Here is a 15,542-nt window from a genome sequence, read left to right on the forward strand (position 1 = left end):
CTCCGACAGCTTTTACATCATTAGAGTGCTACGTCCAGGTGACCCCCTGTCTATTTATTTTTCAATCTAATATTGAAAAGAATTTTAAGGTAAAGTAATATTCACACGAAAGGCTCAATCAATGTACCACCAGACATCAATGCATAACATACGCGGACGACCTTGCCCTAATAACAAGAAGATCGACAGAATTAAGAGAAATTTTTAAAAGACTCGAAAGAAAAGCTAGAGAGTATGGGCTGGAAGTAAATGAGGAGAAAACAAAATATATGGAGATAAAGGAAAATAATGAACAGTTAGGACAGTTTTGAAAAGTATCTGCCCCAGACAAGGAATATAACGTTGACATAGTTGGACAGTTCGATTATTTGAGAGTAACGTTAACAAAAAGAAATGGAGAGACTCAATAAATCGAAAACAGAATGGCTTAAATTAGTAAGCGTGTTGTAAGTCTAAGTAAGATGTTGATATCAAAGAAAATATCCAAAGGAACAAAAAGAAAAATATATACAACGGTTATCCGACCAACGGTGCTTTATATTAGCGAGACCTGGATCTTAAGCAAAACCATAGAACCGAAACTAGATAGATGGGAGCAAAAGATACTTAAATATATCTTCTTCTTCTTCCTCTATATACGCGAGTCTGCTTGTTCAAGGTCGGATTAATACCTCTATAAAAGGTTGTCACTCCATCTTTTACGCTGTCATCCGATACTTCTTCTGCCGATTGGTGATTTATCTGTTTCTATTTTGACCACACGGGTCACCTCCATTCTGCTTATGTGGTTATTCCATTCTTTTTTTCTATTTAGTGTCCATTCGTTTATACACTGTACGTCACATGTTCTTCTAATGTCTTCACTTCTCTTTCGATCTCTCAATTTATTTCCTGTAATTCTTCTCAGTACTCTCATCTCTGCCGTTTCCAGTAGCCTTTGTGGTGTGGCTGTTTCGGGTCTTTTTTCTGAGGTATATGTCATTATTGGTCTTACATTAGCTTAATAAATTCTTGACTTCATCTCAGTGTTAATGTGTCTGTTTCGCCATTTAGTGTTATTAAGGCATCCTGCCAGTCTATTTGCTTTTTGTACTTGATCTCTCACTTCTTTGTCCAGGTCTCCATAGCTGGACAGTATAATTCCATCAATTTCTATTTTACATCTGATTGGTTCTTTGCTGATTACTATTGTTTTAGTTTTCTGAGATGAGATTGTCATATCAAATTATTTTGCTCTTATGTTAAATCTTTGCAGACTATCTTCATCTTGAGCTATCAATATTGCGTCGGTTGAGTAACAGAGTATTTTTACTTCTCTGTTCCCCATTCTGTATCCTCTTTCTTTGTTGACACTTTTGATGATTTCATCCATGATTAAATTGAAGGGCATAGGGGTCAATGTTTTATTCCGCTGTCTATTTCTATAGCTTCTGTAAGTTGTCCATGTATTCTTACTCCCATTTTGTTATTTTGGTAGATGTTTTCAATGGTTTATATAATATTTAGGGAAACTTATCTATTATACAGAAGAGGGATTACATGTTTGAGTCTTACTTTGTCAAATGCTTTCTTTAAGTCAATCAGACACAGAAAGGCTGGTCTATTATACACTAGTGATTTCTCAGTAATTTGGTTTATGACGAATATTGCATCTGTACACGATCTTCTAGTACGAAAACCCTATTGTTCATCTGCTAAATTTTGCTAAAGTTTTAGGGTAATATTTAACAAGTCTATACCTCTGTAGTTTTCTGGCTGTTTTTTATCTCCTTTTTTGAATAATAGAATTATTTCGCTCGTTCAGAAGAATAGATGGAGGTATAAAAGATGTTCATATCTGGAGAAGGAAACAAATAATGAAATATATGAACAACAAAAAATTTCAAACATTCCGAAATTCAAAGATTAAGATGGCTCCGACCCGTAGCTAGAATGCAGGAAGAAAGAGTCTCCAAAGAATTAATAAATACTGAAGCTGGCACAAAAAGTAAAGGAGGACAACCACGAAGAAAATGGATGGAATCGATAAAAGAAGACTCTAGATTGGTAGGAGTACAAAACTGGAAAAACTTAGCACAAGATAGGAAGAAATGGAAGAAAACCATTGAAGTCTTGGGCCTCTATAACCTGTTTGAGATGATACATAAGTTCATTAGAATAGCCGACACCGCATAAGTATATAGGAGAAGAGAAAATGATAAAAAATGATTCTTTGAATAAAGACAAATGGTAGGAGAGAAGAGTCGATAAAGTTATGCGGTGATTACTGTAAAAAAGCTGCTTTAATTTCTTCTCTAAGTTTCATTACTTTAGGGACATATATGTCCCAGCGGATTTCAAAAAATCTGCTGGCATCTGTTTGTCCCCTAAGCCCATGTTATTTGAACGCATTCTTATTTTTACACATTCGTTACTCATTATCTAGTAGTATGCAACCTACATATCACGTCTGTAACCTATAAATTGATGTTAACTAAACACGTTCATCAACAACTCGTAAATAATACAATTTTAGTAAAGAAAAAGTGGCTGCTATGTTTTTTAACCGATTATATATAATTCAGTTGCCGAGCAACACAGGTTCGTGATATATATTGTTTATTTTTGATATTATTTTCATCGATTTTATCATAATTTCTAAACCGGACTCTAGTGTCCCAGTAGTAGTTTATACCAGGTCGTATTTATCCCATTCGGAATGTTTGGTTGCAGACTTACTATGGCACGTAGACGTTTTCTAACATAAAAAGAACTATAAGAAGAACTTGAAAACCTCTCAAATATTTCTGTAAATGAATCCGAGGAAGAACCTTATGCTGCCTCAGAGTCTGATTGTGTACCTGAAAATACTCCTGACCGTGTGGATGTAAACATCACTGCTTGCGACGAAGAAAGTTCTGATAATGCGGAAATATCTGAAGATGAGTCTGAAAGGAATGAATTGACTGCACAATGGAATATACCAAATACAAACTTTTGTCCGAAAAAAGAAATTCCTACCCAGAGAAATGGGATACCAATACTAAATATTGATAAAAGTTCTCGTCCTGTTGATATTTTTCTAAAATTATTTCCGCGTAGTTTATTTGTGCATATTGCTTCCTGTACATACCAAAGAATAACAGCACTTGAAAAAAACAGATATAAAATTAAACACGAAAAAAAAAAGATATGTATGAAATTATGACAGTGATTGTTTGGTTGTACTATGGTTATGTGTTACAATAAAGTACCATATATCTCACACTACTGGTCACAAAACGAGTCACTTTCAAATTCTTTCATTAAAAAAAGCTAATTCAAGAAATCGCTGTTTGTTCCTGCTATCTAAGCCCTACTATAATAATCCTGAAAGAAATGGTAATACATCAAAAACATACTGTGGTATGAAGTGGTTTCTTGCTTGAAACAAACTTTTGTAAAGATGAGGACTGAGAGTTCCCATCAGTCCATCGACGAATCAATGACTAAGTTCAAAGGAAGATCTGCCTGACGCAGTATCTTTCTAAGAAGCCGGTAAAAAAAGCTATAAAAATGTGGCAACGAAGTGATTCTTTCACAGGATATATATACAATTTCAATATTTACTCGGGAAAGGAATCCACACCAACTACTGGAACTCTAGTAGAACGAGTTGTTGAAACTCTAGCCAACACCATACGGTCACCAGATGTGTGCCTATGCTTTGATAGATTTTTCACTTCGTTCAACCTGTTAAACACCCTAAATTTCCCATGTTTAGGAACCTTTATGGCCAATCGAGTAAACGTAGCCAAATTTAAAAATAACAAAATATTATTGGGGTGATATGCGAGTTTTTAGTTTCATCCGAAGGACGTTTAGCGACTAAATGGAAAGATGCGAAAGAAGTGATGCTGATGTCCAATTGTCACAGTACAACTGTTGGAATTATCAACAGAAAGCTGAAAACTGGAGAAAAAGCTGAAACTGGAGAAAAAGCTGAGTTCACTTGTCCAGAAGCAATTATTTTTTACAATAATTTTATGGGAGGAGTAGATCTCGTCGATCAAAACGTTAGCACTCATGATATGTACCGAAAATCTGCGAAATGGCGGAGAAAAGTTTTTTTTATAGATTATTATGTACGCTATTGTAAATATTCTTTGATTATTTACAAGGATATGCATAAAAGAAGTCTGCAACAAGATAATACAAAACTTTCACTTTTGATATTTCTGGTGCCACTAGCAGAACACCTAATGGAATTAGGAAGATCGAAATCAAATGTAAAAAGACGAATAAGTGGCCGTTCTGGAAATATCTTAACGACAGAAACAGATGATCAACGTTGGAGACCCTTTGCTACAACAAATAAGTACCAGAGAAGGTGCAAAATAAATCAGAAACTCGAACGCCTGATGTTCACAAAATAAATCAGAAACTCGAACTACGCCTATTTGTACAGAGTGCAAAGTGCCGCTATGCAAAAATTGTTTTTTACCACATTATTCATAAGAAGTAATTTTTTTTGTGTAATAAACTTTTTTTTATTTTGAATATAAGTTTGTTTCTTTACTGATGGGATTTATTTATCCCACCATTCAATAATAATGGGACATATATGTCCCATGTTCTTTCTAAGGATACAACGACACGCAACAATATAAAAAAAATCAATCGATTTTTTAGGTCTCTAGGTATCATTAAAGTCATTTTAAACAGTTTTATTTAGCTACAATGAAATCAGTAATGAAAGGGTTAATAATACTAATTTAAAAGCCGTAACAAAAAATCTTATGACATACATAATATAGTATAATTTCTCAAGAAAATTATAAATTTAAAGTAGTAGTTAAATGGTAATTTGCAAAGTTGTAGATTACGGTTTTGTGTAGGTTTGGACTATTTATATTTTCGTTTATACACAGTATATAGTAGCACCGACAACGTGTCTCTTACATTTTTACACCTAGTTTGGGTAATGTATTGACAACCTACAGCAATAAAATAGATTTAATAATAGTTTGCAAGCAAAAAGTGTCATTGCTTAAGAGAAAGTTGATTTTAATACGTTAAAGAATTGGACAAGCAACAAATATTAGCGCCACATTAATTTCAGCTACCATACAAAAAGTAAAAAGAAATAACGTATAACATTATTATAAAAGAAACTCGAGTTTTAATGGCATACAAACAATAATGGCCCGAAATAAAGATGCAGCTTTGTAGGCCAGTAAAAAAGAACAAAAAGCTGAAAAAATCTTAAACAGGTTCTTGAATGTTCCAAAAGGTATATGAGGGATAGCTGATGCCAAATCCTTGAAGACGTACAGCTGTTTTTGCTTTTTTTTTTCAATCATAAAAAGTGAAAAAATCATTTTTCTCGAAAACGTTTTTTTATACATTTCAGAGATAAATGGTTCAAAGAAAGTTGTAGATCTTAAAAAGTTCTTTACTTTGCGAATTTCCAAATTAAAATACATAAACATTTGACCGAGATAATTGCAAAAAAACGTTACTTTGCAATAATTTATAAATGTTAATAAGTACTGACATGTAATATAACTACTTAAAATTATGGCAATTAATGAGTTATTAAAGAGCATTCACGCAAAAGTTGATAAGTCTCAATTTAACCAATTTTGAGAAACTAGTTCTTTTGTTATTGTCTCTTTGAAGCAACTGAATTTTTTATGCGGATAAATACCTAAAATGTTCATTACTTTACTTAGCTCATATAATAATTAGCGGTAAATTAAATGCTATAACAGCCCTAAAAAACCATATTAATTTTTGCAATTAACAACTTTCGCTTGAATCTTACGGACTTATCTTTATTAACTTTAGAACTAAGTTTGGAACTTAAATTTTGTTTGAATAGGTTAACGTAAATATTGAGTTTTGATTGATTTTATTTTTATTTTCGTGAATATGATCGTTAACAACAAATATGTCTTAAAGAATTAGAAAAAACCAAAGGTATTACAAAAAACAAAAAAAAACATACAACTAAATGTGAAAACCTGGATCTTCGTCAAGACATGAACAAGGTTCTTCAAGTTCCCACTTACAGTTTTCATGACAGTTTGCATCTTGAGGTTTTCTGAACAAATTTTTGTACCATGCTAAATCAGTTTGTGCATCCCAATTTTCGCCATAGTCTGCCTTCAATAAGGATAACATGTTCTCAATTCTTTTAGGGGGTAATAGGCGAGCAAGATTAAATAGCTTTGTTCCTCTCTTGCACAAATTCTGATTCTCCTCTATGTCAAGATCTACTCTATAATTCTGATGTCCTTGTACAAGGATATTAATTTTGGAGTCTTGAGTACTCTTCTCTATTATTATTCTTTTCATGTCACTTATTCCTGTCAATTTTTTCAAGGATTTTTCTACACATATCCACAAGTTTCCGATCTTTCTCCAAAACATAGACTTTTCCCACTTCTTTATAAATTTTATGGTATTGTTCTTTTGTCTTGGTAAATTGCTCTTTTCTCAATAACTTTTCGACCCTTCCAAATGCCCTGTCGGCTGGAAGAAAGCTATGTCCTCTTACAGAAGGACCAATAACTTCACCAATACATTAGCATATGGATAACGTGTTTCTTTTTTCTCTACTGGTCGCGGCCTTCTGTTACATGTACTGCCTCAGTATACTGCATTGATTACACTTTATTATAAATAGGAAAATTAAAACATATCCACGATAAATGACACAGCGAATTTCCAAAAGTTTCTCATTCAGCTCTGTCAATCTACATCTGATTGTTGAACAATGGCTAATATATACAAAAAAACATTAATTAAATTGTATTTTGTTGTGTAAGTATGTTAACAATGGTTATCAAAACACAAAAGAATAATTATTTGCATTTTTCGTATATGTATGAGTAGGATAAAATTTGATTTTTCGATTAAATAATTTTTATAGACAATATGTGAGCTTTTTACTATGAATGTAGGATGTTTTGATTTTTTTTTATTTGACTACCACTATTAACTTTCATCCTAATAATAAAACTACATTTATCACTAAATCGTTTAAATGACTTTTTTGCTATTTTTTTTTAATAATCCAGTCGTCAAGATTTGATCTCTAAAAATTGTTAAGAAACCTCCCTCCGCCCCTTTCTTCTATGTAGGTTTATGAAGTAAGTTCTCCTTACTTCATAAACCTACCCATACTGACACGATTATACACAATTCATCATCCCATCCTACACGACATAAATGGCAGCCTACCATCGCATGTTACATAGATTAACAGAAATTTCGATGTCAAAATACAACTTTAAGATAGAATTAAATATCATTAAGCAAATAGAAGTAAACAATGGGTACAACGAACAAACAATAAAATTTTAAATCAAAAACTACATAAGAAAGCCCTGAAATTAGTATTTCCACCACATGAGAATAAACCCATTATTATACCTAACGCTCGATTACATATACAGACAAGATATTAACAAAAATGGCCAAACACATAAAAACGAAAGGAACAACACCCAGTTTTTACAACAAACAACAACTTAGGCAAATATATTAAAAACAACAAAAGCCAAAATAAAAGCACTTACACAGTGGTGTACACAAACTTAAATGTGGCGACTGCCCAAAAACTTACATCGGTCAAACTGGTAGAACTTTTAATAAACGTATACCAGGACATAAAAGGGCTTTCAATAATAGAAAAACAGATTCTACGAACGTACTTTACCTTCTAGATCATAATCATTCTTTTAATGACGAATTTCAAATTTTTCACATCCAGAATAAAGGCCTTAAGCTATCTTTATTAGAATCTACGGAAATTAACAAATTAAAAAATACGGACATAATTCTGAATGACCAACTTGAGACAAGCAGTTCTCCCCTCCTCAACCTATTCAGTTAAAGACTATAAAGTGTAAACACATACCAAAAATAGATGGTAGACAGGGAGGGATCGGTTTTCTGTGGTTTCCCGATCCCATTGCACAATGATACCTGTCTATTGCAGAGGATACAGCCACAGCTGCCCTCACGCGATTCACAATTTATATAATTACTAATTAAATTCAGTCAATTTATAACCATATATTTTTCACGAACAAAATTCTGAAAAGGACCGTTTTAGCTCAACAACCCGTTCACCTCTGATTGTGCAGGATCCTCCTCCGCACGACACATCCAATAAAGCGAACCACCAGTAGAACCAACAACCAACACAGCAACAAAAGCCAGCCCAACAAAAAAACAAACCCATGTAGAGGTGAACAACCTAAACAGAACAATAAAACATAAACAAAGAGAAAATCCAACCAAAAGCAAAGACCATCGGGACAATGAACTAAAAATAGATCACTTGAGAAAGGCACTCTGCCGAAACAGCTGTAGTGATTACACTACAGCCGTTATAATAAATTTTGTAGTGATTACACTACAGCTGTTATAATAAATTTTGTTGAAGTTTTGAAAATAAAGTTTTCAGTGTTTTATTGTTAATATAGAAATAGACCTTTAAGAAAGATTGGAGATATATGAATATACCTACTTACAAAGAATTAAACCGCTTTTTGTGATACATGGTATACAGCCAGCTGCAGGAATTTAATTTCCTTGTGGATTTTGAAAATGAAAATAGCAATATATGGAGTTGTAAAAATAGATGGTCAATAGAGAACAAGAAATAATAATAAAGAACTTTAATAGTCAATAGGACAAGGTGATAATATTTATATATCATGAAATATTTACATTGGTACTTAATGGAAAATATATTTTAAGAACTTACACGGGGAAGAACGAGGTATAACATGGAAGGATAGACCAGACGAAATCTGTTCAGGGTTGGTAGCCGTGAGTCGACGTTAGATTTTGTAGAAATGCAAAAATTTTGACAAGTATTTCTCTATCCTGTGCGGCTCTCAATAAGGATTGTGTATCGTAACCTATCCACTCTCCGATATTTTCCAACCATGAACATCTTCTACTATCTGAACATATGTTTCCTTCAATTTTTCACTCCATCAAAAACCTTTAAGATCTCATATTGTATTCATCTTGATAATGTTAAGAAGTTCTCTGTCATGGCATATTTTACGCAATACTGGCTCGTTAGTGACATAGTCTGCCCATGGTATTTTCAGAAGTCTTCTAAACACCCATATCTCGAAGACCTCTTTCTCATAGCACGTAGGTTCACTGTCCATGCCTTTATCCCCTTTTTTTACTGGTGTTGATTTTAAGACTAAAGGATTCGCCTTCTTCGTTAGTGCGTCTAAAAATCGTTGAAGCCCTTACGGAGTGTCCGCCAGATTGACGGTATCATTGACATATCTTATGTTGTTGATCAGCCTTTTGTTAACTTTAATGCTTTCTTGAATGTTTTCCAGTGCGCTCTGGAACACTTTTTCAGAATAAAGGTTGGAAAGAAGCTTGTTGTTACATTAGTAATATACTTACAATTAGACTATCTATTAGTCTGATTGTAAAAATGTATTACTAATGTTTGTGTTGTTTTTTGTGAACAATTCCACCTCTTGCACTTCTGATGAAGCTAACAGTCAGGCGAAATAATTAAGTGAAAAGAAAATAGAATTCGTTGAAAAAGAAAAATTTTTTCGGGTCGATAAATGATAAAAAAATTTATATTCGATTTAAAGTTTTTATTAAAACTATAATAGAAGTCAGCGTCGGAAAGCTATGAGATTATGCAGAGGGTTTACAGGGACGATTGTCTATCCAGGGCCACATTTTTTAAGCGGTACAAGGAATGGTTCGAAACGTTTGTTGTTTTAAGTTTTAGGGCCATTGCTGATCATAAAAACATTAATAAAGAAAATGTGAGACAAATTTTGCATGTGAACTGAACATGAGGAAAGTATGTGCTAAACTTGTACTCAGATTTCTAACAGCAGAAAATAATATGCATGGTAAAGATATTTGTTCTCTTCTAACATCCTGGAGTGTATCTAAAAGGATTCAAACTTGTGAGTAAACGTGGATTTTTTCAATATGACCCTGAAACCAAGCGAATCCATATTCCATGTAGTAAAGACTGCAAACTCTTTCAAGAATCAAAAAGCTTCTATATGCCGGGTGTAGTTCACATGAAATGGGTACCACAAACTCAGATTGTTTATTAATATTGTTATTTGGAGGTTTTATAAAGATTCCGAGAAAGCAAAAATGGGCCCGAAATATGGAAAGAAAACTATGGATAACTTCATCAAGACAACGTGCTCTTTGTCAATCAGTATTTGACCAAAACTGGCTTAAAGTTATGAAGCATCCATCCTCTTCGTCAGATTTAGTACCCTACGATTGTACCTGTTCCCAAAAATCAAATTTTGCTTGGAGGAAACCCCCCACGAGCCATTAGAGGACGTAAAACAACAATCGGCGCAGCTACCAATGGTCTCTCGGAACATGACTGCTTCGCAAAGTGGAAGATTCACATGGAGCGGTGTAGGAATGCGGAAAGACATTTATTGAAGTGAAAAATAAAAAATTATAAAAAAAATTGCTAAATAAAGTTGTTATACTAACAGTCTCGACAATTGCTAAACGTCGTATAGAACTGCTATGGTTATACCAAAAATGCTCATAGTGTTGAATCGATTGTTGTTTGTTAATGACTTCTATTTGAGCGCTAGGTATACAGGGTGTTCAAAAAGATATGTCATAAATTAAATCACGCATTCCGGGGACAAAAATAAATGATTGAATCCAACTTACCTTAGTACAAAAGTGTACACGAAAAAAGTTACAGTCCTTTGAAGTTACAAAATAAAAATTGTTTTTTTTGCATTATCTCCTAAACTACTTGACATTTTGTAATAAAAATGAACATGTTACTTTCTTGTTCTGAAAGCATTTTTCATACAAAAGAAACAACAAAATCTAAGGGCACAGAAAAATTTTAAGGGAGGTGTGCAGCCCTAAATCCCCCCAAACTTTTGAGTACGTTCAAATCAAACGAATTTTGTGGCATCATTAGTTTAACACATTATTTTTATAACTTTTTTGCCTGTATCACTTTTTTTAAAAAACAGTTTTTCTTGAGTTACGGCCCTTTACATTAACCTTTAAAAAATTACGTGCAACTAAATAAATGGCTTAAATGAATTAACAAGTACAAAAAATATCTATAACCTCTATAAATATGATATTACAATAAATGTTCAAAATGACCCCCATTTTCTTCAATATACATTCGGTATCGTTTTAATAAGGAAAACCGAATGCGCTGAAAAATCATATTTTTCTGACGAAATTAATTTGCAGCTTCAATTATTCTAACCCTAAATTGTTGTTCGTCATCTATTGTTACAGAATACACTTTCTCTTTCATAAACCCCCAAAAGCAAAAGTCCATGGGGTTAAGACCTGGACTTCTGGGTGGCCAAGAAATAGGTGCGTCACGACCCCTTCCAATCCACCGACCAGGATACTGCCTGCAAACGTATTCCCGGACTTCATTACTGTAATGCGGTGGAGCGCCATCTTGTAGAAACCATATTTAGCCTTATTGCAATATTCACTTCTTCCAAATACTCTTGTAAATTGAATGCCAAGAACTGCAAATAATAATCACCATTTAAATTGTTGGGAAGAAATACTGGGCCTATTAGATTGTTATCCACAATTCCTGCCTAAACATTAACTTTGAAAGTCCTTTGGTGATGAGTCGTTTTTATGACGTTATAATTTTCGTCGGTCCAAATGTGCTCGTTATGATGGTTTGTTATTCCATTTCTACTGAAGGTAGCCTCGTCGGTAAACAAAACATTTCTAATAAAATTAACATTTCGAGTGTTTTCCATTAACAACCAATCGCAAAATCCAATCCTTTTAGGATAATCTTCAACCAATAACTCTTGAACCGTTGTTAAGTGATGGGGTTTAAGCAGCTGATCCTTCAAACGCCTCCAAACCCTTACGCGAGGAACATTTAGTTGATTGAGTAGCTATTACCCTTGTACTTGTTCCAGGGACTTCTTCAATGATTTCTAAAATGTCTTCATCAGTTGCATCCATTATTGGACGACCACTATTGCCAGCAACTTGCGGTTGGAATGTACCCGTTTCCCGTAAACGACGATCAATGGTCAGAAATAATCGTCTATCGGGCGTATTTCGATTGGGGTATTTTACTGCATAACGCCTTGCGGCTGCTGCACTATTTCCTTGACATTCACCTACGATATTCCCGATAGTTTATTGAAATCATAATTTAATCTGATCCAACTTACCCAAAGTTAAATGCATATCTGCCATTTCCTGAAATGTGTAGGCAAGTGCAATATCAAAATTTTTAATATTAATATTTTTTGCACAATAAATGATAGCTTCAAATTATTGACTATTATTTGGATTATTCAATCAACGCTATTATTGACGGAACTGTAATTATTGTATCCGTAGAAACTAATTGTAATTTTATGGCCAACTAGGAAAAAACGAGTTTTTCGAAAAAGTGATACGAGGCAAAAAAGTTTTAAAAATAATGTGTTAAACTAATGATGCCACAAAATTCATTTGATTTGAACGTACTTAAAAGTTTGGGGGGATTCAGGGCTACACACCCCCTTTAAAATTTTTCTATGCGCTTAGATTTTGTTGTTTCTTTTGTATGAAAAATGCTTTCAGAACAAGAAAGTAACGTGTTCATTTTTATTATAAAATGTCAACTAGTCTAGGAGATAATGCAAAAAAACAATTTTTATTTTGTAACTTCAAAGGGCTGTAACATTATTTTTGTGTACACTTTTGTACTAAGGTAAGTTGGATTCAATCAATTTATTTTTGTCCCCGGAATGCGTGATTAAATTTATGACATACCTTTCTGAAACACCCTGTATATTCTATTTATCGGTCTTGGAAAATTTATATCAATCGAAATAATTATATTATATTATGATTCGGATAATGAAAAAAAAATTACTTTTACAGCCCCTTTAAAAAATTCTCCCAAATAAGTAGTAAATTCCTAAGTAAGGCTTACTTAGTCAATCGATTTTAGTTGTATTGAAGTGGATTTAATAGCTTTTTTTTCTATGCCAAAAACCCAAAGATTGATATAACAAACAATTTTCCATGCAACAAATTTTGACAGACAGAACTGGATTGCAAAAAAGGTATCAAGGTAAAAAGGCATCAAAGGCTGTGGCTGATGGGCAAAATAACAACCAAATGAAAATGTTGGATTGAAGAAGATGACACAATTTAATGCTATGGTCTATGTTGATATCTGAAAAGAAGCTGCGAAAAACTGGATTGCAGAGACAAAGAACAGAGATACACGGAAAATGCTCAATACATAGAGAAGAGGGTTTTCTGTTCTTAATTGTCGTCTTTTTTTTCATTATATTATCCACTTCTTTGTTTTTCGTTCACGTGAATTTTCCAGGCCGTCTTAGTACCACTATCAAATTAAATTTTATAGTATAAGGTACCGACATTGAAGGAAAACAAAATAATATGAGATCATTGTTTATTTATTTTGATATTCATAATTTGACAGTGGTTTCCTGTTTAGGTAATACTGAAAGCCACACAAATTTTATTTTCCCATTAATATTATTCTCATTTAAAATTTGAAAAATTTAGGATGTCAGCTTTCGAACAATGCACCTTTCTTATATTATTTAATAAAAACTATGTCCTGTTAATGCGTGAATTTAGTGTAGTGTATATTATACCTTGATTGTATAGCTGTATGTATGTCCAGTTGGGCATACACCTACCTGTGCACGCAAACGTCAATATAAATATTAATAGAAAAGCTTTGGGGTGATGTCATTACTTACCTGATACCGGGGCATCAATTTCTTCATCTGATTCTGTACCAGAATCATGGTCTTCATCGGCCTGTTGAAAAAAATCCTCATTAAAAGACAAGAAAATGACATGACATTGATTATTCATTGAGAAAATGTTACAGCAACCGGCAAATTCAAATCCTCTCTATTTCAATTATAAGTTTTGAGTCTATACATTAATTTGAAAAGAATATTTTATAAACAAATCATAATAAAGGTTTGGTTAATTGTTTAAATGTAAATTTGTAGTAGTTACTGAAAGCTGGAGTGAGAAATCAACATTCCTTTGTTCTCAGTTTTTGAAGCAGTATAGCAGCCATTTTTTTAAACACAGTGACCTTCAGTGAGGTTAAAAGATACTATGTAATGTTTAAATAGCAAATACTAACCTTTCCAACGTAATTATCCTCATTAATAGAATGAGTTCTTAATTTATGGGTAAGAAATTTGAGCATATTATCCTTGCGAGTTCGAGATCCCGTGTTGGTCGCCACTTTGACGGTTTAATAACTTACAATTTTTATTAAAATTTGTCACAAACTCACGATTTCATTCTATTAACAACTAAAGATTGAAAAACAGATTTTTTTCCAACCGGTTGGCATACTACCACACAACGAACCGCCTACCTTAGAACCGGCCGTACTACTACTCTTACTCAGAACTCACTACACGAAGTCAGCTGAAACTACACTACGGACCGGTCAATTAATACTATTGAGGAGAGACGGTAACATGCGTGTACCCAGTTAACAACTTCTAATTACTTATTTGTAGAAAGGACAACGTCAAATGTATTTTGACAAATATTACTTTCGAATTATGAACCAATTTACCATGTATTTGTTCAAATATAATATTTCTTCACAAATAAATGATAGCTTCCCCTGCTTCTATAAAAAACATGGACTCGTCCGTAGCCCATTGATGACAAAAGAGGTAAGTCCCAAGCCGTCTGTGATTGGCCCCTATTAGTCTGTTATGTATTCATTCTCGCCCACCTCTGGATTCTCCATCTCACTTCAAACAGTTGCATAACTACTAGCCGTATCGCGTAGCACTTACGTACGTGAAAACAATGTGTTATTGCTCATACAGAGTGGTCGTGTAAAAGGTCAAATTTGCAAAACAATAGATTAAAAATAGTTTTATTGCTGAATATTGCTCTTATATAAACTATTTAACCTTAATAGTAAGAAAACCAAAACAATCATATTTTTCTTTGATAACATTACAATGTATGAATAGAGATTTATATACACACTTACATGTACCTATTTATATTTAAATATTTTATTTTGAAGTGAGAGTAAAGTGAAGTTCAAGAAAAAAATAGAGAACTGCACAGGGTGTGCTATGTTCAAAGGGGAAAGGAGCATCCTGGGCAAATAACTAATGATGATAAAATTTCTGTGGACGCAATATGTAGGTCAGTACCTACAAATAAAAATTCTTTCTACCTATACAGGGTGTACCAGATTAGATAACATTAACAAAATTTGTTATTTTGGTATTTTGTGTCTTGTGTTGTTATTCGGTCAGGCCATGGAGTTGGGTGTCTACGTTAAAAAAAATGACGTGCATACTACCAAAGAATATAGACGCTTATATTCTAGCGTCTATATTCTTTGATACTACTCTCCATGTTACGGCATGCTGGACGAGTCATACAGTCTGTAGTCAACACCCGAGGTATGAGCGAGAAGACAAAGTGTATTAATACTCATACGCTTATGAAACTCACCTGGCGCATCATAAGTTCGTTCATAT

The 15,542-nt window shown here is 33.3% G+C and overlaps 1 protein-coding gene across 1 annotated transcript in view; it reads right to left on the reverse strand.

The window, feature by feature from the left end:
* The window catches only part of Reph (Regulator of eph expression), a 118,623-nt gene extending 104,114 nt beyond the window's left edge, over positions 1-14,509 (reverse strand). The window contains exons 1-2 of the mRNA XM_072540874.1: positions 14,162-14,509; positions 13,761-13,821 (exon numbers count right to left, since the gene is read on the reverse strand). Coding sequence (XP_072396975.1) covers positions 13,761-13,821; positions 14,162-14,227 — 127 coding nt within the window. The 5' untranslated portion in view covers positions 14,228-14,509. The remainder of the gene's footprint in view (positions 1-13,760; positions 13,822-14,161) is intronic.
* Between the last annotated feature and the right edge of the window lie 1,033 nt (positions 14,510-15,542).

The sequence above is a fragment of the Diabrotica undecimpunctata genome, chromosome 8 (assembly GCF_040954645.1).
Source record: "Diabrotica undecimpunctata isolate CICGRU chromosome 8, icDiaUnde3, whole genome shotgun sequence".
Lineage (NCBI taxonomy): Eukaryota > Metazoa > Arthropoda > Insecta > Coleoptera > Chrysomelidae > Diabrotica > Diabrotica undecimpunctata.